At 44.4% G+C, this 24,680-nt stretch overlaps 1 protein-coding gene across 1 annotated transcript; it reads left to right on the top strand.

Annotated features, from left to right (window-relative positions):
• The first annotated feature begins 1,695 nt into the window (after positions 1 to 1,695).
• LOC125539765 (starch synthase 3, chloroplastic/amyloplastic-like) lies at positions 1,696 to 11,438 on the top strand. Its single transcript, XM_048703278.1, has 16 exons — positions 1,696 to 1,864; positions 2,308 to 2,371; positions 2,460 to 4,262; positions 4,522 to 4,736; positions 6,867 to 7,137; positions 7,592 to 7,767; positions 7,843 to 7,950; positions 8,381 to 8,490; positions 9,082 to 9,184; positions 9,403 to 9,573; positions 9,680 to 9,808; positions 9,938 to 10,120; positions 10,210 to 10,341; positions 10,425 to 10,536; positions 10,622 to 10,745; positions 10,864 to 11,438. Exons 1-16 carry the CDS (start codon positions 1,775 to 1,777, stop codon positions 10,994 to 10,996), a joined length of 3,924 nt encoding a protein of 1,307 aa, XP_048559235.1. The 5' UTR covers positions 1,696 to 1,774; the 3' UTR covers positions 10,997 to 11,438.
• The last annotated feature ends 13,242 nt before the right edge of the window (positions 11,439 to 24,680 follow it).

Here is a 24,680-nt window from a genome sequence, read left to right as displayed (position 1 = left end):
TCTTATTACCCTGCAACCCTATATAGCTAAAAAGTTGCATGTTCTGAAAGAAGTTTCATGGCCCATCTGCTTGTTTCGTGTATCAAGTGATTTTGCATTCTGGAACTAACAATAGCGAAGAAACAGTTGTTGATGCCCTGTTGATGCGATGAGATCAGCAAACAAAATTTTAAGTATGCACACCAGTTAAGTTGTTAGTTCCAGATTGTAATTTGTTTGCTGATATGCGTAAATTTGTTGATGCCCTGTTGATTAGATGGGATCAGCAAACAACTTTTCCCCCACTATTGTTAGTAACAATAGCGAGAACCAGCAACCGTTAATTGTTGACGCCCTGTTGTCTTACTTAAAATCCAGTTTGCATGTAGGAGCAGGACCAGCAACCTGCATCCCCCTTGGCACCATCTAATGAGAATCTACCAATGATAGTAGGGATGTAAGTGGGTCGATCGCAAATAACTAGCGTTGAACTGCATGCGTTGCGCACTTGATGTGAAACTGAGAATCGCTTAAGCAATATGGGCCAGTATTGACTGCATCTCAATGTATGTTTCGTTCACCATATCTTTTTAGTCTGCATTTTTCTGTTCAGATCTCTACATAGTTACTGATGGGCAAGGCTCTGTGGCGCTGCGAGGCCAAGGAAGGAGTATTTGACATTTTGACTGCTGAGTTGTTGACGCTGCGATGTTTTCCTCAGGTTCACCTCGCATGCAACCCATTTTTACTACTATTAATAATTGGAGAGGATAAGGTCAATCAGTTAACCAAGCGAAATGCGCAGGCACAATGGATTAACCGACCACAGCTCCCGGAAAAAGTGAAGAATGACGCGCGGATCACGGACGGCCCTGGGACTCCGGATGAGAACAAAGGTGAGTCATCGGAGCGACGAGCAACTCAGACACGTTTCCCTTTCTTCTAACATGATAAAGCCGCTAGCATCACAGCACGCAGCCTGTTATTAGTAACGATTCGTACAATGTTGCATGGTACGTCTGCTGCGGGTTTAGTGCTGGGTCGTGTCGCGTGTATCCATCCATAAATCCATGTGCCTCGTTGCACACAGACAGGGAGGGGTTAGGACATGCTTGCACGGTGGAGTCCACATGCCTGGTTTTTTGTCGATTCTTAAAGCAGCGAGTGATGCGTAGGCTGGATCGGTGGAGTAATGGGGCGTTTGCCATTAATAAAGCTTAGACGCCTCCAGCTTAATCAAGAAGATTGTCATTTTGGCGACAGCTTCACATGCGGCCCATCGTTCGAAAAGATTTCTCAGGCAAAAAAAAAGAAGAGAAAACACCGAGCGAATGTTCCAGAGGTGAGAAGGCAGACGCAGAAGCTACACGAGTCATTCGCCCGTCCATCCGTGAACCACGTTGCCCTCCTCACAAATAACAGCCGTCCACGCCACGGGCTCCGGGCCCACAGAGCTCGTGTGGGGACGGCCCCGCGCAGCCGATCCAAGAAACCCCAATCTCCGTGCGTCCACATGTATTTCCCGCACGAAAATAATACTCTATACGAGGCGTAATTTTTGGCCACACACAAAGCGCACACACGGGAAAGCACACTATCGCTTTCGATCGAGGGTGCGTGCGTGCAGACAGCCAGTACGGCTGCGCATTCCGACGCGAGATTTTAGAGGCCAGGAAAAAGAAACAAGGAAGAGGGGTCGGTCAGCTTCGTGCAGCACCAGGGAGGGAGGAGGGAGGGAGGGAGAGAGGGGGGAGAGATCAGCGGAGGGGGTCGGGTTTTGATTTTTCCCTGGGCAATGGAGATGGCTCTCCGGGCGCAGAGCCCGCTCTGCTCCCGGAGCCGCCCGGTGCTCCTCGTGCGGCCCGCCGTCCCTGGCCTCGCGCAGGTCCGTCTTCTCTTCTCTTCTCTTCTCTGCGCCCCCTGGAGCTGTTCTGGTCCGTGCTGGCTCGCGTTTTTCTGGGGGTGCCCCATTTTTGGTCTGGAGAAATCCGATTGGTGTTCAGGCCGGCCTGCCGTGCGTCTTGCCATTGCCTGGTATCTGAGGCGTTATTTGTGCGCGCACTTCGTTTCTGCGGGTGTTGTGCCATCTCTACATCTGGGTGGTGTTCTTTATGCCAGTTTTGCGCTTCTGTCAAGCAATTTCTTGGTTTGGCTGGTCTGCTATGCTAGCTGCAATCGAGGCGAGGGAGGGGTTCTTAACCTGGGGCATTTGTTGGGGGTGCTTGCTACGGCCGGCCAGTTTGTTCAGTGATAAATAATGTGCTATTACAACATTTCAGTCAAGTCATCTTTATTTACAGTTCCACACCCTTCTCTCCTCTTTTCCAGCCTATCGTCAAGTGCAGCAGATTTGCAAGAAGCAGGCTGGTTCGATGCATGGTGGCAAGCTCAGGTTCGAGGATTGATTTTGTTACAAGTCAGCGTATGAGTACTCTGGCCATACAGCTTTGCTCATCTTCTCATAACGTTGCATTATTCAGATTATCCCAAGAGGAATCCGAGGAGATCATCAGCTCCAAAGCCCAAGGGCACTGCCTCTAGAGGATATGCTCCAAGACCTTCTACCGAATCTTGGACCTCCACGAAGAAGACTGAGCATAGCAGCGCTGATGAAGACGCTGATCTCGGCACAAGCAATGGGACGCTCAGTAGCGAGGCAACAGAGCAGACAAGTACCGCAGAAGAAGAGTATGAGGTGGAATTCTCAGGAAATGTTTCTAGCAGCGTGGAGCTGAAGGGTGTGAGCGAGGAAGAGGTTGACCAAAAGCAGCCTCCTGCATTGTCTTCCACATCCATGGATGTTGAGTCGACAGACGAATCATCTGAGGTGGACTTCTCAGGAAATGTTTCTAGCAGCACCGAGCTGAAGGGTGTGAACGAGGTCGGGACTGAAGAAGAGGCCGGCCAGAAGCAGCCTCCTGCATTGGCTTCCACATCCATGGGTGTTGAGTCAGTTAATGAAGCAACAGAGCAGACAAGTACCGCAGATGAATCATCTGAGGTTGACTTCTCAGGAAATGTTTCTAGCAGCGTGGTGCTGGAGGTAGTGGATGAGTCTGAGACTGAAGAAGAGGCTGACCAGAAGCAGTCATCAGCATTGGCTTCCACCTCCATGGATTCTGAGTCAATTGACAGAGAACTTGAGGAGTACCGTGTCAGAATAAGTGCACTGGTGGGTGCAAGCACTCGAGGAAAGGACCAATCGAGTATTGGTTTTCATGGACAAGACAAATCGGTAATTACTTCTGATGAGCAAGACATATCAGCTGTTGATGTTCCTCAACAAAGCCAGTCAGTTGTTGGTGTCACCAGAGAAGATCCAACAGAACAAACCACCAGCAAGAATCTCATGGCAAGAAAGCATTCTTCATCAGAAGATGGCGTCGGGGCAAGTAAAGATGCCAATGAAGAGCCATTGGTTGCTGGTGATGAACTGAGGATAACAGAGGATGAAGAACAACGTGAACCAGAGATGCAAGAACAGGTACAGATGGATGTTGATCCTCAAGCACTAAAGCGAAGGCTTGAAGAGCTTGCAGATGAAAATTATTCGATTGGGAATAAGTGTTTTGTTTTTCCTCAATTAGTGGAAGCTGATTCAGTTATTGATCTGTACTTAAATCGTAGCATGTCGGCCTTAGCAAGTGAGCCTGATATTCTTATCAAAGGGGCATTCAATGGTTGGAGATGGAACCATTTCACTGAAAAATTGCGTAGAAGTGAATTAACAGGGGATTGGTGGTGTTGTAAGCTCTACATACCCAAGCAGGCATACAGATTAGACTTTGTGTTCTTTAATGGTGACACCGTCTATGAAAACAACAGTTATAATGATTTCGTCCTGCATATAGAAAGTGACATTGATGAACACTCATTTGAGGACTTCTTGCTTGAAGAAAAGCAAAGGGAACTTGAAAGGCTTGCTGCAGAAGAAGCTGAAAGGGAAAGACAAGCCGAGGAGGAGCGCCGGAAGGAGGAAGAAAGGGCCGCAATGGAGGCTGACAGGGCACAGGCAAAGGCTGAGGTTGAGATGACGAGGAATAAATTGCAGCATGTCTTGGGTTTAGCCTGCAGATATGCCGATAATCTATGGTATATACAGCCTAGCACATACAAAGGAGGGGATAGGGTCAGATTATACTATAATCGAAGCTCGAGACCACTAAAGCATAAAAATGAGATTTGGTTGCATGGGGGTTACAATAACTGGACTGATGGGCCCTCTATTGTTGAGAGGCTAGTCAAATCTGAAGAAAAGGATGGTGATTGGTGGTATGCAAATGGTACGTTAATTCACACATTTTATCTCTTAGGAATTAGGATTCATATTATCCGAACACAGCCATTTTATCATGACATTGACATAAAACGAGCATGGTAACTTGGGCATTGTTTATCCCTCTAAATTACATACTAATGTTTCTTTCCTTAAATACATGTTTTCTCGTAAATGAGTTTTAAGATCCAATTTCATATGTTTCTTTACTTGCTCTTTTTTCTTATCATACATATAGCTTACACTTTACTTTACTCCCTGTATAGTTACTCTACCTGAAAGCGCATTGGTGTTGGACTGGGTTTTTGCTGATGGATCACCTGGGAATGCAAGCAAGTATGATAACAATGGGAAGCAAGATTTTCATGCTGCCGTTTCAAAGAGCATATCCGATGACTTATTTTGGGTGGAAGAAGAACGTAGGATATTTGAAAGGCTTCAGCGAGAAAGAACAGAGAAGGAGGATGCTGGTCGGAGAAAGGTTAGTTCAAGAGAATCAATGCATATATGTAGGAGCATCTGTTATGGCGCTGCTAGAAGGAGGGCGCGAGAGGGCCGGCCGGGGGCCTTTTTGCCCACGGCCGGGCAAGAGGGAAGGGATTTCCTTCTTAATTCTTGCTTGATTAGATTGATACATCTCCTCTTTTTATATAGAGAGGTTTACTTGACTCCCAAGCAAGGCTTACTTGACCCCTAAGCAAGCGACTCTTATCTCTAATTAACCCTAAGACTAACGGGCCCATTAGGCCCATTACGTACTCTAACACTACACCCCACCTGGACATGCAGCTTGTCTTGTCCTCAAGCTGCAGCCTAACCAACTTATAACCATGACTCGACGCAACCCAAACCTAACACCTAAAAACAAGCCTTTTACATCTCGGCTTGTTTTATTATTCTCAACCTGAAATGGACTGGGACGCTTTATTTTGGACCCCTTAACAAAAAGTCGACACCATCCGCACGTCGGACATGCACGTGTACAGCCACCTGGATCCCATGGACACCATCTGGACAAAAGGAGTGCATGTGTAGGACCACCTGGAAGTGGTCGCAAGAGTGACCAGCAGAGGCGCCCTTGCGGCGCCCGGTGACGGAATGCAGTGGTGCTACGTGGTGCGCTGTTGTCGGTGACACCATGCCTTCTTCCTGCCGGACGGCTGTTGGTCTGCACCGCACAGGGAAGAGTGGGGGGCTTGCGATGGAGAATGACGAGGAGGGGTGCGCCCCCCCAACCGCCAATGTCGCAGACTTGGAGGTCGTTGCCCGTGGGGAAAACATCATGCCCGCTGCCCGTGGGGGAAACCGCATGCCCAAGATCCCCGGCGCAGCGGATGAGATCGAGGTCCTTTGCGCAGCGAAGGGCAACTTGGAGGAGCGGCAGCTGCAGACCACGCATCTCCCGCACACGCCGACGCGCTAGGAGGCCGCGCGCAGTAGCCTGCAGCCTCACCGCCGCCGACACGTGGCGGGTAGCGATCCAAGACGGAAGCGGTGACGGCGACGGCGGAGACTGGACTTGGTGGAGCGGGACTCCCGCCGGCACGGTCGATGCGGGGCCGGAGCTAACCGGCGGTGGCTGCTGCAGCGGCTGCGGCGGTGGCGCACCGGGCAGCGGCAGCGGCTGCTGCGGCGGAGCGCCGGGCGCGGCGGAGGCCGGCAGGAGCGGCGGCTGCCAGTGCAGCCAGGGCTGGGCAGTGGTGGCGATGGATGGCAGCTGCAGTGGCCCGGCGAGCGCGGCGAAGGCCGCCTGGTGTGGTGGCTGCCACGGCAACCACGGCGGCGCGGGGGCGGCGATGGGCGCTGGAGGCGCGGCAGGAGCCGGCCCCGGCCACTGCGGCCACTGCGGGGCGGCGGTGGGCGACAGCTGCAGCTGGGGCAGTAGCGTCCCAGCGAATGCCGCCGAGGCCCCTGGATGCGGCGAGTACCACGGCAGGGCCGGCAGCCCGGCGGTGGCGGTCAGCGGCAGGGGTGGCGGCGGCCCGTAGGGGCTGGCCAGGTACAGCCGGATCCCCTGGACGGCTGTGATGAGGTCGTGGAGGACCCCGGTGATCTCCTCCGGGGTGTAGACGGCGGACGGTGATGCCGTGGAGGGCGCCGACATCTGGGCGGTGGCGGCGCCGGAGGATGCGACCAGCGGCGCGGACGGGGAGGGCAGCGGCGCGGTGTAGATGGCCAGCGGCGCGGTGGTGACAGTCGGCAGCGGAAGCGACGGGGTGGGAGGCGACGAAGACATGATCAGAACTGAGCTACCTGATACCAAATTGTTATGGCGCTGCTAGAAGGAGGGTGCGAGAGGGCCGGCCGGGGGCCTTTTTGCCCACGGCCGGGCAAGAGGGAAGGGATTTCCTTCTTAATTCTTGCTTGATTAGATTGATACATCTCCTCTTTTTATATAGAGAGGTTTACTTGACTCCCAAGCAAGGCTTACTTGACCCCTAAGCAAGCGACTCTTATCTCTAATTAACCCTAATACTAACGGGCCCATTAGGCCCATTACGTACTCTAACAGCATCATACCAATTTCTACTTGACTACTTATTAAGCAAAAAAAGAGAGGATCTTTCGACAGAAGATCTTGTGGTATTTACCTTTTGTTTGGTTTCAATAGGCTGAGATAACTGCAAGGATGAAAGCTGAGATGAAGGAGAAGACTATGAGAGAGTTTCTTCTCTCACAGAAACACATTGTGTATACTGAGCCACTTGAAGTACGTGCAGGGACCACAGTTGATGTTCTATACAATCCTTCTAACACAGTGCTGAATGGAAGTCCAGAAGTTTGGTTCAGATGTTCCTTTAACCGTTGGACTCATCCAAGTGGTCCTTTGCCGCCCCAAAAGATGGTGAATGCAGAAAATGGTTCACACTTACAAGCTACAGGTGTGGATTCAGTGGCCTTTCTTTGATGCATTTTATTAATACACAATCAAGTACCGTCAGATCCATCCTCCATAATATTTTCTGCCAAAGCTACTTGCTGGATTCGTATTATGTGGTGTTGATTCGTACTTTTATAGCGGATATGCTCCTATAAATCTCTCTAGACTTATGCCAGAAGAGCTCAAACTACTACTTGCTCCTCATTTACCAGGAAAAAAAATCTCATACAGATGCAGATCCTGATATAAGTAAAACAGAGCCTCTTCCAACTTATCAAATTTATGTGAAACTTAGTGCCGCTTCTTTTCACAACTTGTTTTTGGACTATTGTTTTGTTGCCAGTATTTATGATAGTAGTTCAATCTGCGCTTTCATTTAACCCATAAATAATTTTTGTATTATCATGGAATTTTCTCCTTTTGCATCTCTTTTAACTGTTCTGTCCATTTTCCAGTTAGGGTTCCTTTGGATGCATATATGATGGACTTTGTTTTCTCTGAGTCGGAAGAAGGTGGGATATATGACAACCGGGATGGGATGGACTATCATATTCCTGTGTCTGATTCCATGGCAAAGGAACCACCTATGCATATTGTGCACATTGCAGTAGAAATGGCTCCTATTGCAAAGGTAATCGTACTTCTTATCATCTTCTTTTGGTACACAGAATGATGACATGTTCAACAATGACCAATGTTGTCACAGGTTGGGGGCCTTGGCGATGTTGTTACTAGTCTTTCACGAGCTATTCAAGATTTAGGCCACAAGGTTGAGGTTATTTTTCCAAAGTATGACTGCTTAAACCTAAGCAATGTAAGTTGTACACTGCACTTTATTCTGGCGTCTTTCTTTTTGGTCTTATAGTGGCCCTGTTACCAAGTTACACTAGTCTAATAGCACACAATTATACCGTGGCACTATGGTATGTCCTTTTCATAATTGTACCAGAGATTTTGGAGTCTCAAAGATTTCCCATAAACTGAATTGTTAGTAACTCAATTGGTGGTTGCCAATCCCAACATTCTTTAACATTTTCTCTCTCATTTCTGAATAGAGCACCGAAGTACCTCTTGTCGAAACATGATGTATTTTTCTTTGTTTGCTGTATATTTACCTGTAGCAGTTTTTAGTTTTACTACTATTTTTGTCTTTGTTCAGTATTTTATGTGCTGCTTGATAGGTGGGGGTGGTGTTTGTTAGTATAGTTATGTTTCATCACTAAGCTGCCTTTCTTTTGTTGCAGGTGAAGGATTTACATTGCCGTCAAAGTTTTACTTGGGGTGGTACAGAGATAAAAGTATGGTTTGGAAAGGTTGAAGGGATCTCTGTTTATTTCTTGGAACCGCAGAATGGGTATGCGTATACTCCATATTTGACCAATATATACTTTCTATCAGTTGTTATTTTGTTTACATTTCATACTCTGCATTGTTGATGGATCCTTGTTTTATCATGACTCATGAGTATCCCGTGTTTGACCTCATCTTAAGCTCTGTCCTTACATTTTAAGACCTGACAGATACCACTTAGATCTTACAGCAAAATACATGCTTGTCACACTAACTATGACATGAAGAACTTCCATTTTTGCTAGGTTGTTTGATTGCTTCTTTTACTCACACCTTAGTTATTGTCTTGTATTGATGTTCTTCTCTTTGTTTTACTGGTTATTCCAATGAGTTGAGCATGGCTATTGAGTTAGTATCCATCTTAATTAAGTTGTTCTTTTTAACTTGTGTTCAAAATTAAATTGTTGCAAGTTGCAATGCTAGTACACAGATAGACGAGATGTGTAGAGGCTTTAGGCAAAACATACATATTCACTTCTGTTAGTAATTGAATGAAATTTCATCAATGTGAACTGTAAATCTGGGAATAACCTTTGCAGTTTCATTCAAGTAAAAACGTAATAACATAGGATTGTTTTGTCATTTCTTGTTACAGGATGTTTTGGGTTGGATGTGTCTATGGAAGGAACGATGAAAGTAGATTTGGCTTCTTTTGTCATTCTGCCCTGGAGTTTCTTCTCCAGAGTGGCTCCTCTCCAGTAAGTACAAAGCTGTGCCCCATATCATTATCTATCACAGTATTGGGGTTTATATTACTTATATAGATTTCTCCTGTGGCGTTTTAGCCAGTCTGTAGACTGTGCAAGTACATCATCAAGCCATTCCATGCTGTTACTTTCTTGCTTGTATCCCCCCCCCCCCCCCCCCCCCCCCCCTCTTGACTTCTTATATTTCTCAAGTGTTGTCATCCTTACAGGATATCATACATTGTCATGATTGGTCAAGTGCTCCAGTTGCTTGGTTGTACAAGCAACATTATGTTCATAATGGGCTGCCAAATGGTCGGGTTGTATTTACGATCCACAATCTTGAATTTGGAGTCAATCACATTGGCAAAGCAATGGCACATTGTGATAAGGCTACAACTGTGAGTGCCTGTGTTTTGCTTTATCCCTGTGATAAAGCAGATCCTTCAACATATCCTTAAATTGTATTTCTTGTCTGTTTAATACTGTTTTGGCCACCCTTTGCAGGTCTCGTACACATATTCAAAGGAAGTGTCTGGACATGGTTCTATTGCTCCTCATTATTTCAAATTCCATGGAATCCGCAACGGAATTGATTCTGATATTTGGGATCCATATAATGACAACTATATCCCGGTATCATTCGACTATATTCATCATATTCCATAACCATGCATTTACCATCAGCTTGGACTTAATGTGAGAGCTCTGTCTAGTACTGTTGTGGATATTGCTAGCTCAACCTTTTCTGTCATTCTTTTTCAGGTCCATTATACTTCTGAGAATGTTGTTGAGGGCAAGAGTTCTGCAAAAAGGGCATTGCAGGAAAAGCTTGGATTACATCAAACTGATTCCCCTCTAGTTGGAATCATCAGTCGGCTTACAGCGCAGAAGGGAATTCACCTTATCAAACATGCAATTTATCGAACTCTTGAACGCAATGGACAGGTCTTGTCTTTCGCTTATAGAGATAACCCCCCCCCCCCCCCCCCCCCCCAAATGTTTAATTGCAAGCTTGTTATGCGTTCTTTCTTCAGGTGGTTTTACTAGGCTCAGCTCCAGATCATCGCATACAAGGTGATTTTAGCAACTTAGCTGCTAAACTGCATGGTGAATTTGATGGTCGCGTGAAGCTTTGTTTAACTTATGACGAGCCACTATCACATTTAGTAAGTCTCAGGTCCTCTTTCAGTGGCCCCACATATTAGAACTGGATTATCTTTACTAAATAAAATTCATGATCCTGTTGTAGATATATGCTGGCGCCGACTTCATTCTCGTGCCTTCCATTTTCGAACCTTGTGGTTTAACACAGCTTACTGCTATGCGATATGGATCCATCCCAATTGTTCGGAAAACTGGAGGTATTTATAATGTCTTGACTCCATGACATTGTGTTGTGTTGCATCGCCTGTTAGCAGTAAAAGACATGCAATGCATTGTGTGCAGGCCTTTATGATACCGTTTTTGACGTGGACGATGATAAGGATCGGGCCTGTGAACAAGGCCTTGAGCCGAACGGATTCAGCTTCGAAGGAGCTGACAGCAATGGCGTAGATTATGCTCTCGACAGGCAAGTATAACCTATCAGTCCTCTTTCGAAAAGAAAAGTATAACCCAGCAGAGTTACATGCACTGTAACGGCACACAAAGCGTAATTCATGCCTCCTGTCCCCCCTGCTCCATTTCAGGGCGATCACCACATGGTACGACGCTCGCGACTGGTTTCACTCCCTCTGCAAGCGGGTCATGGAGCAGGATTGGTCCTGGAACCGGCCTGCTCTGGACTACATGGAACTGTACCATTCCGCGCGCAAGAACTGAGACTTTAAGCTGGCAGGGAGAAGAACAGATGAAGTTCCGGGAGTGGGTTTGCCAGGTTTTGCGACATGCCAATGTCTCACTCCATATGCCGTTCTCCGGAAGCCATTCTTTGGGCTCTGAGAAGAAGTATTGGGCTTCTGCATCCCTCTGCGATAGGCTGAGATGTGAGCTGTTTACTTTATCCATTGATCATGATATCGCAGCATGTGACACGCAGACGTCAAATGTGGCACACGGCAAAGTTCGTTCTAGCGGGAGTCTTCAGTTTTTGCAAACATGTACCAATGCAAATATGTTCATTTTACGGTTATGTAGTCCTTGAAGATGTACATATTTTGTAAGCTGGCAGTTAGATTCTTAGGGCCGACGCTCAGTGTAGTAGTAGTATTATTTTCTGCCTCGTCTTCTGAATAATAAAGTGCATATCAAATGGTGTAGTATATCACCTTGGCATCTCAAAACTCGAAAGCATGTGTTACATTCGGCAGCAATTGAGCATGGGGAAGCTGAGCTCTCTGTTCTGATTCTGCTGCATGCGCCGCGCACATCTAATTACGAAATGAAAGAATTGGAATGAGACAAGCAGCTTTGACTTGGCATAGCCGGTGCCGGTGCCGCCGCCGACAGTGATCAGCTCGCCGCCGCAGCAGCACCTTGACACGACGACAATCTTGTTGTCGTCTGCCCTGATGTTGTCCATCAAGACGTATACGCCGAACCTCGCCACCGTCTTTGTGGAGCCCTTCTTTACTCGACGGATCCTTTGCCGTATGTCCCCTCTCCGTGATGTGCGTCGGTGGCTGTGGGAGTTTCCATGAAATGAGCAGCGGTTCCGTCGACCACGGCTCATGCGCGAATCTGGCATCGGTGGTGGCTATACCTGGCCAAACCTTGGGCCAGGCTTTGGGCCGGGCCGGGCCAAGCCCGAGACAAAAAACCCAAGCCCGGGCCTGGTTTTTAGGCCCAAGCCCGGCGGGCCTTGGGCCAGGCCCCTTCAAAAAATGGCAAAATCAACAAGCCCGGCCATCGGGTTCAAAATCTAGGCCCGAGCCTGGCCCGGGAGTAGCGTCGGGTCGGGCTTCCCATAGCCAGGACTACTGGTGGCATGTTGTGCTACGGATAGAATTTCGTTTGATTTGGTTCGATTTTGATTGTAAGTGACTGATGCACTACTGGAGGTGGATTGCCTTGCTTTATCTTGGGTCAGCAGCACGATGGCATCCAGGACAAAGTGTCGGAGGCTTATGGGCATGGCCAGCGCCCAATACAACATGTTTGGAAGAAGGTGAATTTTGGGATGCCAGTATGAGCCTACGAGGTAGTTGCATAGGACATGACAAAATTTTCTAGTTTATGCTACTTAATTTGTGCTAGAATTGCAAAATTGAGGTGTGATCTATGTGAACAGGGAAATAACATGTTTTATTTCCCTGTCCACTTCGCGTTCCGAGGCCATCTTCGGTTTTTGCCCTAGCCTGGCACTTTGCTAAAGGGTAGAATCTTCATCTTCAACCTCTACATCAACCCTTGCCACTCCCATGGCGATCTGGGAGTAGTCCAGCTTCGAGGACGAGGGTTTGTGGTGTAGAGATGTGCCATCTCTCTCTGTGTGTGTGTGTGTGATGGTCTGGCTTATCAGGGATGGTAGACCACTCATATCAATAAGGAATTCCTTCTTTTCCGGGAGCCCATTCGGAAAGAACTCCAAAGTTAAGCGTGCTCAGCTTGGAGTAGTTTCAGGATGGGTGACCGACCGAGAACTTGCTCCCGGATGCGCACGAGTAAGGACAAAGTACGCAGAAAAGACTAGCATTGATCTGTGGGGCCAGTCTAGATTCCGCCAGGAGTAACGACCACCGACGGGTGTGTTCGGGGCGTTACAAGTTGGTATCAGAGCCGACCCTCGCGGTTACACGGATGTTTACGGACAGGTGCGCGGTCATGTTGTTCATGACATTTGTGACCCGTCGTGGCACACGATATGGCACATGTACCGGACTGAATACACAGACGTATGTGCCAAGAGGGAACGTTTCTGTGCCCCGACGAGGACGTCGGTTCCTCTGAGTGGTGGTGTATGTGATAGTCTGGCTTATTAGGAATGATAGACTATTCATATCAATAAGGAATTCCTTCTTTTCCAGGAGCCTATTCGGAAAGAATTCCAAAGTTAAGTGTGCTCAGCTTGGAGTAGTTTCAGGATGGGTGACCGGCCGGAAACTTGCTCCCGGGTGCGCACGAGTGAGGACTAAGTACGCAGAAAAGACTAGTATTGATCTATGGGGCCAGTCTAGATCCCGTCAGGAGTAACGACCACCGGCGGGTGTGTCCGGGGCGTTACACACACACACACACACTCTCATTGCCACCATGATTGCGATCTTGGGCATTGATGATTAATTGAATTGTATGGTATAGTACCACTTGTGACAAGTACCTTTATGGATCAAATCTTGTTCATGTTATATTCTTGAACTTAAGGAGTTAATGAGATTACAAATGCATGTCTAGTATAATCCCTGGAGACACCCATGAGACATTGGGTGACTCATTAGACAGACTGAACAGCTAGATCATATGGTGTCTGTGTAGTAAAATCACTGGGGCTACCAGGGTGACATTTGGGGTGGCTTAATATATTAAATTTAGAAAGAGAACTTTGAGGTGGTTGCTATTTGCGCACCTATGAGATCTCTTCCAAAATTGATCCAATCAAAAGAAACTTTTGTAGGGTAACGTAGCAGAAAAAAAATCGATCTACGCACCAGCCCAGGACCACTATGGAGATTGCATACATGGTTCGATCTTTTTTGTTACCGACTCGTAGCGCAGCGGGAAGTAGAGTCGATGACGATCGGCGGTGCAGATCCCCGCAGCTAGGATTTACAACCTCCCAACCGCGAGTATGTATACCCTCATCTGCTCCTCAGACAGCCCTCCGGGAGGCAGTCGAATAGCCCCCCGGACGGTGTCGCGGACAGCCCTTCGGAAGGACCTTCAAAACTCGAACAGCCCTTCGGGAGGACCTTTGAAACTCGGACGGTCACACGGACAGCCCTCCAGGAGGCACTCACGAATTAAGACCGAAACTATGATCTCTCTACAGAGTTGCACACATACGTTGTCATCTATCCGGCAGGGCTTCCCCGTCCAGAACTAGTTCCTGTCGGAACCCAGACAGCCTTTCGGCTCTACGAAACTATTTCGCGGGGAGGGAGAGAGAAGCCAGATCATTGCATGGCACTTGTATGTGAGAAGGGATGAGGAGAATGGCAGCCCTCCTCCTTTTATAGGCCAAGGCAAGGGGTGGGGTGGTGGAGGAAATACCAAAACACCCATGCTACATGTCCCACATGAAGGATGAAATGGTAACTCAAGTGGGGCACCAAGGGGACACCATGGAGGCACCCCCTTGGCCAGCCACAACCTTGCCCCCTCCCATGGGGGGGCAACAAGCCACCAACATGTCTCCTAGAAACATGGGTGCTCCATAGACAAAAAGCCACCAAAAATGTAATCCCCGATTCGTGGGATCTTGTCCCCTCATGCTGAGACAAGATGTTTTCCGTGAAACATTTTTTCTGGAAAATTCCGGAAGGTCCCAGAACATTTCCGGCAGCCTCTAAAATTATTATGGGCACGATCCAAAACAATTCCAGTGTGGTGATTTTTATCAGCGAAAAGCAACAACGGCGGTTACGGCAGCTCCGGAACATTTTCGGTTTTTCTCTCCGAAAATTCCCAAAAGTTCCCAGACCAATTCTAGGCCCTCTAAGAATTTCCAGGCGACCGCCGAAACCATTTTGACCTAATAATATATTCCAAAACAACTTTTCGGTTTTACCGAAACTCTTTCGGTGTTCTCTCTCCGGAACTCTTCCGTTGTCTCCGAAACTTTTCCGGTAACTGCTACCTCTTGAGCACTGCGTTGGATTTCTCCGAAGAGGAGAGGATGACGCAGCAAAGTAGCTTAAGTATTTCCCTCATTTTTTTAGAACCAAGGTATCAATCGAGTAGGAGGCTACGCGCGAGTCCCTCGTACCTACACAAAAACAATAGCTCAACGCAACCAACGCGCTTAGGGGTTGTCAATCCCTTCACGGTCACTTACGAAAGTGAGATCTGATAGAGATGATAGATAATATTTTTGGTATTTTTTGTATAGAGATGCAAAGTAAAAAGTAAAAATCAAAGCAATAATAAAGTGATGGAGATTGATATGATGAGAAAGCGACCCGGGGGCCATAGGTTTCACTAGTGGCTTCTCTCAAGAGCATAAGTATTCTACGGTGGGTGAACAAATTACTGTTGAGCAATTGACAGAATTGAGCATAGTTATGAGAATATCTAGATATGATCATGTATATAGACATCACGTCCGAGACAAGTAGACCGACTCATGCCTGCATCTACTACTATTACTCCACTCATCGACCGCTATCCATCATGCATCTAGAGTATTAAGTTAAAAACAGAGTAACGCCTTAAGCAAGATGACATGATATAGAGGGATAGTTTCATGCAATATGATAAAAAAAACCATCTTGTTATCCTCGATGGCAACAATACAATACGTGCCTTGCTGCCCCTTCTGTCACTGGGAAAGGACACCGCAAGATCGAAACCAAAGCTAAGCACTTCTCCCATGGCAAGAAAAACCAATCTAGTAGGCCAAACCAAACTGATAATTCGAAGAGACTTGCAAAGATAACCAATCATACATAAAAGAATTCAGAGAAGATTCAAATATTATTCATAGATAGACTGGATCATAAACCCACAATTCATCGGTCTCAAAAAACACACCGCAAAAAGAAGATTACATCGAATAGATCTCCACGAGAGAGGGGGAGAACATTGTATTGAGATCCAAAAAGAGAGAAGAAGCCATCTAGCTACTAGCTATGGACCCGTAGGTCTGAAGTAAACTACTCGCACTTCATCGGAGGGGCTTGGATGATGATGTAGAAGCCCTCCATGATCGATGCCCCCTCCGGCGGAGCTCCGGAGCAGGCCCCAAGATGGGATCTCGTGGATACAGAAAGTTACGGCGGTGGAATTAGGTTTTTGGCTCCGTATCTGATCGTTTGGGGGTACGTAGGTATATATAGGAGGAAGGAGTACATCGCTGGAGCTTCGAGGGGCCCACGAGGCAAGGGGCGCGCCCTCCACCCTCGTGACCGCCTCGTGGCTTTCTTGACGGAGGGTCCAAGTCTCCTGGGTCTTATCTGATGAGAAGATCGCGTTCCCGAAGGTTTCATTCCGTTTGGACTCCGTTTGATATTCTGTTTCTCTGAAACACTGAAATAGGCAAAAAACAATAATTCTGGGCCGAGCCTCCGGTTAATAGGTTAGTCCCAAAAATAATATAAAAGTGGAAAATAAAGCCCAATATAGTCCAAAACAGTAGGTAATATAGCATGGAGCAATCAAAAATTATAGATACGTTGGAGACGTATCAAGCATCCCCAAGCTTAATTCCTGCTCGTCCTCGAGTAGGTAAATGATAAAAACAGAATTTTTGATGCGAAGTGCTACTTGGCATAATTTCAATGTAAATCTTCTTAATTGTGGTATGAATATTCGGATTCAAAAGATTCAAGACAAAAGTTCATGTTGACATAAAAATAATAATACTTCAAGCATACTAACAAAGCAATTATGTCTTCTCAAAATAACATGGCCAAAGAAAGCTATCCCTACAAAATCATATAGTCTGGCTATGCTCTATCTTCACCACACAAAGTATTTAAATCATGCACAACCCCGATGACAAGCCAAGCAATTGTTTCATACTTTTGACATTTTCAAAACTTTTTCGATCTTCACGCAATACATGAGCGTGAGCCATGGATATATCACTATATGTGGAATAGAATGATGGTTGTGGAGAAGACAAAAAGAGGGGAAGATACTCTCACATCAACTAGGCGTATCAACAAGCTATGGAGATGCCCATCAATAGATATCAATGTGAGTGAGTAGGGATTGCAATGCAACGGATGCACTAGAGCTATAAGTATATGAAAGCTCAACAAAAGAAACTAAGTGGGTGTGCATCCAACTCGCTTGCTCACGAAGACCTAGGGCATTTTGAGAAAGCCCATCATTGGAATATACAAGCCAAGTTCTATAATGAAAAATTCCCACTAGTATATGAAAGTGACAGAATGAGAGACTCTCTATCATGAAGATCATGGTGCTACTTTGAAGCACAAGTGTGGTAAAAGGATAGTAACATTGTCCCTTATCTCTTTTTCTCTCATTTTTTGGGCCTTTTCTCTTTTTTTATGGTCTTTTTTTATTTTTCGTCCGGAGTCTCATCCCGACTTGTGGGGGAATCATAGTCTCCATCATCCTTTCCTCACTTGGGACAATGCTCTAAAAATGATGATCATCACATTTTTTATTTTTCTTACAACTCAATACTTAGAACAAAATATGACTCTATATGAATGCCTCCGGCGGTGTACCGGGATATGCAATGAATCAAGAGTGACATGTATGAAAGAATTATGAACGGTGGCTTTGCCGCAAATACGATGTCAATTACATGATCATGCTAGCAATATGACAATGATGGAGCATGTCATAATGAACAGAACGGTGGAAAGTTGCATGGCAATATATCTCGGAATGGCTATGGAAATGCCATGATAGGTAGGTATGGTGGCTGTTTTGAGGAAGGTATTTGGTGGGTGTATGATACCGGCGAAAAGTGTGCGGTATTAGAGAGGCTAGCAATGGTGGAAGGAAGGAAAGTGCGTATAATCCATGGACTCAACATTAGTCATAAAGAACTCATATACTTATTGCAAAAATCTAGAAGTTATCAAAGCAAAGTATTACGCGCATGCTCCTAGGGGGATATATTGGTAGGAAAAGACCATCGCTCGTCCCCGACCGCCACTCATAAGGAAGACAATCAATAAATAAATCATGCTCCGACTTCATCACATAACGGTTCACCATACGTGCATGCTACGGGAATCACAAACTTTAACACAGGCATTTCTCAAATTCACAACTACTAAACTAGCATGACTCTAATATCACCATCCTCATATCTCAAAACAATTATCAAGCATCAATTTTTTTCTTAGTATTCAACGCACTCAAAAGAAAGTTTTACAAATCTTGAATACCAAGCATATTATTATTAAGCAAATTACCATGCTATTAAGACTCTCAAAATAATCTAAGTGAAGCATGAGAGATCAATAGTTTCTATAAAACAAATCCACCACCATGCTCTAAAAGATATAAGTGAAGCACTAGAGTAAAACTATAAAACTCAAAAGATATAAGTGAAGCACTAGACTAAAACTATAGAGCTCAAAAGATATAAATGAAGCACATAGAGTATTCTATCAAATTCCAAATTATGTATGGCTCTCTCAAAAGGTGTGTACATCAAGGATGATTGGGGTAGACTAACAAGAAAATACTCAAATCATAAAAGACGCTCCAAGCAAAACACATATCATGTGGTGAATAAAAATATAGCTCCAAGTAAAGTTACCGATAGAAGTAGACGAAAGAGGGGATGCCTTCCGGGGCATCCCCAAGCTTTGGCTTTTAGGTGTCCTTAGATTATCTTGGGGGTGCCATGGTCATCCCCAAGCTTAGGCTCTTGCCACTCTTTGTTCCATAATCCATCAAATCTTTACCCAAAACTTGAAAACTCCACAACACAAAACTTAAAGTAGAAAATCTCGTCAGCTCCGTTAGCGAAAGACAACAAAAGACCACTTCAAGGTACTGTAATGAAATCATTCTTTATTTATATTGGTGTTAAACCCACTGTATTCCAACTTCTCTATGGTTTATAAACTATTTTACTAGCCATAGATTCATCAAAATAAGCAAACAACACACGAAAAACAGAATCTATCAAAAACAGAACAGTCTGTAGTAATATGTAGCTACCGCAAGATCTGGAACCCCAAAAATTCTAAAATAAATTTCTGGACGTGAGGAATTTATCTATTAATCATCTGTAAAAATAATTAACTAAATATCACTCTCCAAATAAAAATTACAGCAGTTCTCGTGAGCGCTAAAGTTTCTGTTTTTTACAGCAAGTTCAACAAGACTTTCCCCAAGTCTTCCCAACGGTTCTACTTGGCACAAACACTAATTAAACACAAAAAACACAACCAAAACAGAGGATAAATAATTTATTTATTACTAAACAGGAGCAAAAATCAAGGAATAAAAATAAAATTGGGTTGCCTCCCAACAAGCGCTATCGTTTAACGCCCCTAGCTAGGCATAACAAGCAAGAATAGATCTAGGTATTGCCATCTTTGGTAGGCAATCCATAAGTGGCTCTCATGATAGATTCATATGGTAATTTTATTTTCTTTCTAGGGAAGTGTTCCATGCCCTTTTTTAATGGAAATTGAAATCTAATATTCCCTTCCTTCATATCAATAATTGCACCAACCGTTCTAAGGAAAGGTCTACCGAGAATAATAGGGCAAGAAGGATTGCAATCTATATCAAGAACAATAAAATCTACGGGCACATAATTCCTATTTGCAACAATAAGAACATCATTAATTCTTCCCATAGGTTTCTTAATAGTGGAATCCGCAAGATGCAAGTTTAGAGAGCAATCATCAAAATCACGGAAATCTAGCAAATCACACAAAGTTTTGGGAATAGTAGAGACACCAGCACCCAAATCACACAAAGCATAAAATTCATAATCTTTAATTTTAATTTTAATAGTAGGTTCCCACTCATCATAAAGTTTTCTAGGGATAGAAACTTTCAACTCAAGTTTTTCTTCATAAGATTGCATCAAGGCATCAACGATATGTTCGGTAAAGGCTTTATTTTGACTATAAGCACGAGGAGAATTTAGCACGGATTGCAACAAGGAAATACAATCAATTAAAGAGAAATTTTCATAATTAAATTCCTTGAAATCCAATATAGTGGGTTTAGCATCATCTAGGGTTTTATTTCTTTTAATCCCACTTTTATCAATTTCACCATCAAGATCTAAATACTCCGAATTTTTAGAACGCCTTCTAGGTAAAGGTGGATCATATCCAGTCCCATCATTATCAAGATTAATATTGCAAAACAAAGATTTAATAGGAGACACATCAATAACTTTTAGATCTTCATCTTGATTTTCATAGGAATGCGGTTTAGCGGCCATCTTATTGACTAAGGTAGCTTGCATATCCAAAATTTCAACAGTTAATTTTTCAAGACGAGCAATTTGGGATCTTATACCATCAAATTCTTTAGACATATCATCGAGCTCTTTATTCATATAACTCATAAAACCTTTTTGTTCCTTAAGCTCATTTCTAAAGAAATTATTATGCTCAAATTGCAAAACCATAAACTTCCTGACGTTGTTTCCGATCTCCTCTAACCTTTTAAGGTGAAGATCACCGAATCTAGGAAGAGCCATCGCGACAAACAAGCAATCCAACACACGAGCAAACAAAAGGCAAACGGGCAAAAAGAGGCAAATAGAGAAAGAGAGGGGGGATAGAGAGAGAGGGCGAATAAAACGACAAGGGTGAAGTGGGGGAGAGGAAAACGAGAGGCAAATTGGCAAATAATGTAATGCGGGAGATAAGGATTGTGATGGGTACTTGGTATGTTGACTTTTGCGCAGACTCCCCAGCAACGGCGCCAGAAATTCTTCTTGCTACCTCTTGAGCACTGCGTTGGATTTCGCCAAAGAGGAGAGGATGATGCAGCAAAGTAGCATAAGTATTTCCCTCAGTTTTTGAGAACCAAGGTATCAATCCAGTAGGAGGCTACGCGTGAGTCCCTCGTACCTACACAAAAACAATAGCTCAACGCAACCAACACGCTTAGGAGTTGTCAATCCCTTCACAGTCACTTACGAAAGTGAGATCTGATAGAGATGATAGATAATATTTTTGGTATTTTTGGTATAGAGATGCAAAGTAAAAAGTAAAAGGGCAAAGTAAAAAAGCAAAGCAATAATAAAGTGATGGAGATTGATATGATGAGAAAGAGACCCGGGGGCCATAGGTTTCACTAGTGGCTTCTCTCAAGAGCATAAGCATTCTACGGTGGGTGAACAAATTACTGTTGAGCAATTGACAGAATTGAGCATAGTTATGAGAATATCTAGGTATGATCATGTATATAGGCATCACGTCCGAGACAAGTAGACCGACTCCTGCCTGCATCTACTACTATTACTCCACTCATCGGCCGCTATCCAGTATGCATCTAGAGTATTAAGTTAAAAAAGAGTAACGCCTTAAGCAAGATGACATGATGTAGAGGGATAATTTCATGCAATATGATAAAAACCCCATCTTGTTATCCTCGATGGCAGCAATACAATACGTGCCTTGCTGCCCCTTCTGTCACTGGGAAAGGACACCGCAAGATCGAACCCAAAGCTAAGCACTCTCCCATGGCAAGAAAAACCAATCTAGTAGGCCAAACCAAACTGATAATTCGAAGAGACTTGCAAAGATAACCAATCATACATAAAAGAATTCAGAGAAGATTCAAATATTATTCATAGATAGACTGGATCATAAATCCACAATTCATCGGTCTCAACAAACACACTGCAAAAAGAAGATTACATCGAATAGATCTCCACGAGAGAGGGGGAGAACATTGTATTGAGATCCAAAAAGAGAGAAGAAGCCATCTAGCTACTAACTATGGACCCGTAGGTCTGAAGTAAACTACTCACACTTCATCGAAGGGGCTTGGATGATGATGTAGAAGCCCTCCGTGATCGATGCCCCTCCGACGGAGCTCCAGAACAGGCCCCAAGATGGGATCTCGTGGATACAGAAAGTTGTGACGGTGGAATTAGGTTTTTGGCTCCGTATCTGATCGTTTGGGGGTACGTAGGTATATATAGGAGGAAGGAGTACGTCGGTGGAGCTTCAAGGGGCCCACGAGGCAGGGGGCGCACCCTAGGGAGGGGCGCCCTCCACCCTCGTGACCGCATCGTGGCTTTCTTGACGGAGGGTCCAAGTCTCCTGGGTCTTATCTGATGAGAAAATCGCGTTCCCGAAGGTTTCATTCCGTTTGGACTCCGTTTGATATTCTGTTTCTCCGAAACACTGAAATAGGCAAAAAAAACAGCAATTCTGGGCTGGGCCTCTGGTTAATAGGTTAGTCCCAAAAATAATATAAAAGTGGAAAATAAAGCCCAATATAGTCCAAAACAGTAGGTAATATAGCATGGAGCAATAAAAAATTATAGATACGTTGGAGACGTATCAGTGACTTTCTCTCAGACTCCCTGTCTTGTATTCAACAGATAGATGACCCTTAAGCGTGTGACCCTATATGTTCGGTGAAGTATAGACATGACCTGGAACCCCTTTCGATCAGTGATCAACATCGGAGCCGTGGACACCCATATTGACCCCTATATCCACACGAATGAATATTCGAGTGAACCTCCAGTTGTCGTGTGCTATTCCTGTTGCTTTGTGATATGTTACAAATACCCGAGGTGAGATTTACTTGCATCCCTATGGATCAACGACTTGTCCACTATGCTAGTTACCTCGTTACTGGTTTTGTTCTTTTTTCTCGTTTCCGTGTTGCGGCATCCCTGTGATCAAATCACACTGTGTCTGGCCAGACGATGATGGATACCGTAACACCGAGAGGGCCCGAGAATATCTCTCCATCGTCGGAGGAGCAAATCCCAATCTTGAGCTATCAAGTTACTTGACACACTTTTCCATGAACCCGTAAGCCGCCGTAATAGCCACCCATTTACGGATGATGTTTAACAAACCCCATAGTTCATGAAGCAAGTAAGAAGAAACTCGATACTCTCATGGTCTAAGGAATTATGCAAACGTTAACCATCTCTGTGTTATGTACCATTAACTTGTGACGAACGAATCTCATAGCATAACATCAATCCGGGTCGATTCAACACAAATGTTCTCTTAACATTGTGCCCTCAAAGTTGCTGGCATAGACATGCCCATGATCAGGAAAACAGAATCATCATGCAACACTTGAGCTAGTCTTAGAGGCCAGACTAGGAATACTTCTTACCTTTTATTATTCCACACGTGCATATGAGTCTTCCTCCGAGCCTCGTGTTATTGCAGACTCGAGAACCATAGCAGTTATAGCATGGAACATAAACATAATTATGAACATGGAGATAAGTAATGGCATTTATTATTTCCTCTAGGGCATATCTCCTACAACTTTGTGAGGTTACATCATTATTTTAACAAAGTTATCAGGCTGAGAGTTGACACACTAGTGAAACCTAAGAACCCCAGACCTTGTTTCCAACAATTGCAAACCTCATTTTGGGTTTCCATCTTATTACCTTGCTATTTTAAATGTTCATAAAATACCAAAAAAACCATCCAAATTATCTATCTACCATCAAATTTATCAATCTCTTTGCCGAACGAGTGCACCGATACAATGAAAATTGTACTACGTGTGTTGGGGACACAAACTATTACTTGTATCTTATTGCAGTGTTGATTGAGAAGAGAATACAATTGTCCTACACCTCTTGTTGGTTGATAAATCTTAGGTCATCCATTTGAGGGAAATTTATTGTTGTCCTAGAAAACTCTATGCTTGGAGGCCTAACAGAGTCTACAAAAATAGAAGTGTGTAGTAGACATTAGTAAGCAATAAAAAAAGCAATGAAATGCAATGGAACTGGACAATAGAATAATGATAAAGCCTTCACACGAAATAACGAGTACAACGCTTAACAGAAATAAGGAACAAAATGACAAGTACTTAAAATGTCTTCACAACAGTCACATAAGAAGGATAGAGGGAGAAGTTCTTTGAAACACGACAAAGTGCTGAAAGTAAAGCTATCGAAGAATAGAACCCGTAAGCTTGGTGAAGACATGATGATTTGTTTACCCAAATTCAAATTGTTGGCGACAGTTCTACATCTTGGTTGGAGAGGTTGATCCACCACTCTAAGGACACACAAGTCCTCGCCTTTGTGAAGAGATATAGAGAAAGATTGAAGTGAATCGGGTGTCTTCATTGCAGATTGATTTAGGTATTTATATTCCTGAATAGGCGCTTACAATATCGATTACAAATAGTGGCATCATTTACAAGAGACGCAACAACGGTTCGCTATACACAACATCGGGAGAACGCAAGATCCTAGTTACAAGATATACTAAAGAATCTGTTGACTGCCCAATTACCCTAAATCTAACGCTAATTGACTCCTAACACTCCCCCTTGGACAATGTTGTTTCTAAGCTTCATTGTCTTGAGAATCTTTATATATCTTGAGTGCTGGAAAGTCTTGCATTTTCTTAATACTCCCTACGTCCCATGATAGTGTAAAAAACACTCTTATATTATGGGACGGAGGGAGTAATTCTTAATCTTGAAAACTTTAAAAATCTTTGATCTTGTACTGCATATGTATTCCAAAAAATAAATATTGGGAGAACAACAAGAATTTGATATATTGTTAGTATAATTAATTGTCTCATTCAGGCCTACATGAGAAATCCGTTGGAAAACTCATAAAGAAAAGAGTACAATTTTAATTATCAAATGATAATTAATAAGTTTAGTTCTAGGAGTTTTATTCCCCTAAACTTTGCCAATCTCGTAGTCGTCTCATGCCAATGCCATGATTGCATTTTTAAAATACAGCTATTGGTAAAGACTCAGT

This window comes from Triticum urartu, chromosome 2 (genome assembly GCF_003073215.2).
Source record: "Triticum urartu cultivar G1812 chromosome 2, Tu2.1, whole genome shotgun sequence".
Classification (NCBI taxonomy): domain Eukaryota; kingdom Viridiplantae; phylum Streptophyta; class Magnoliopsida; order Poales; family Poaceae; genus Triticum; species Triticum urartu.
The sequence above is the reverse complement of the archived record's forward strand: the minus strand, read 5'-3'. Positions and strand labels throughout refer to the sequence as shown.

Excerpts from the sequence above, each read along its gene's own strand:
- LOC125539765 (XM_048703278.1), top strand. The coding sequence starts at position 1,775 with ATGGAGATGGCTCTCCGGGCGCAGAGCCCGCTCTGCTCCCGGAGCCGC. Across the intron at positions 4,263-4,521 it reads TGATTGGTGGTATGCAAATG|TTACTCTACCTGAAAGCGCA; the intron begins GTACGTTAATTC and ends CTCCCTGTATAG. Across the intron at positions 10,537-10,621 it reads AATTGTTCGGAAAACTGGAG|GCCTTTATGATACCGTTTTT; the intron begins GTATTTATAATG and ends CATTGTGTGCAG.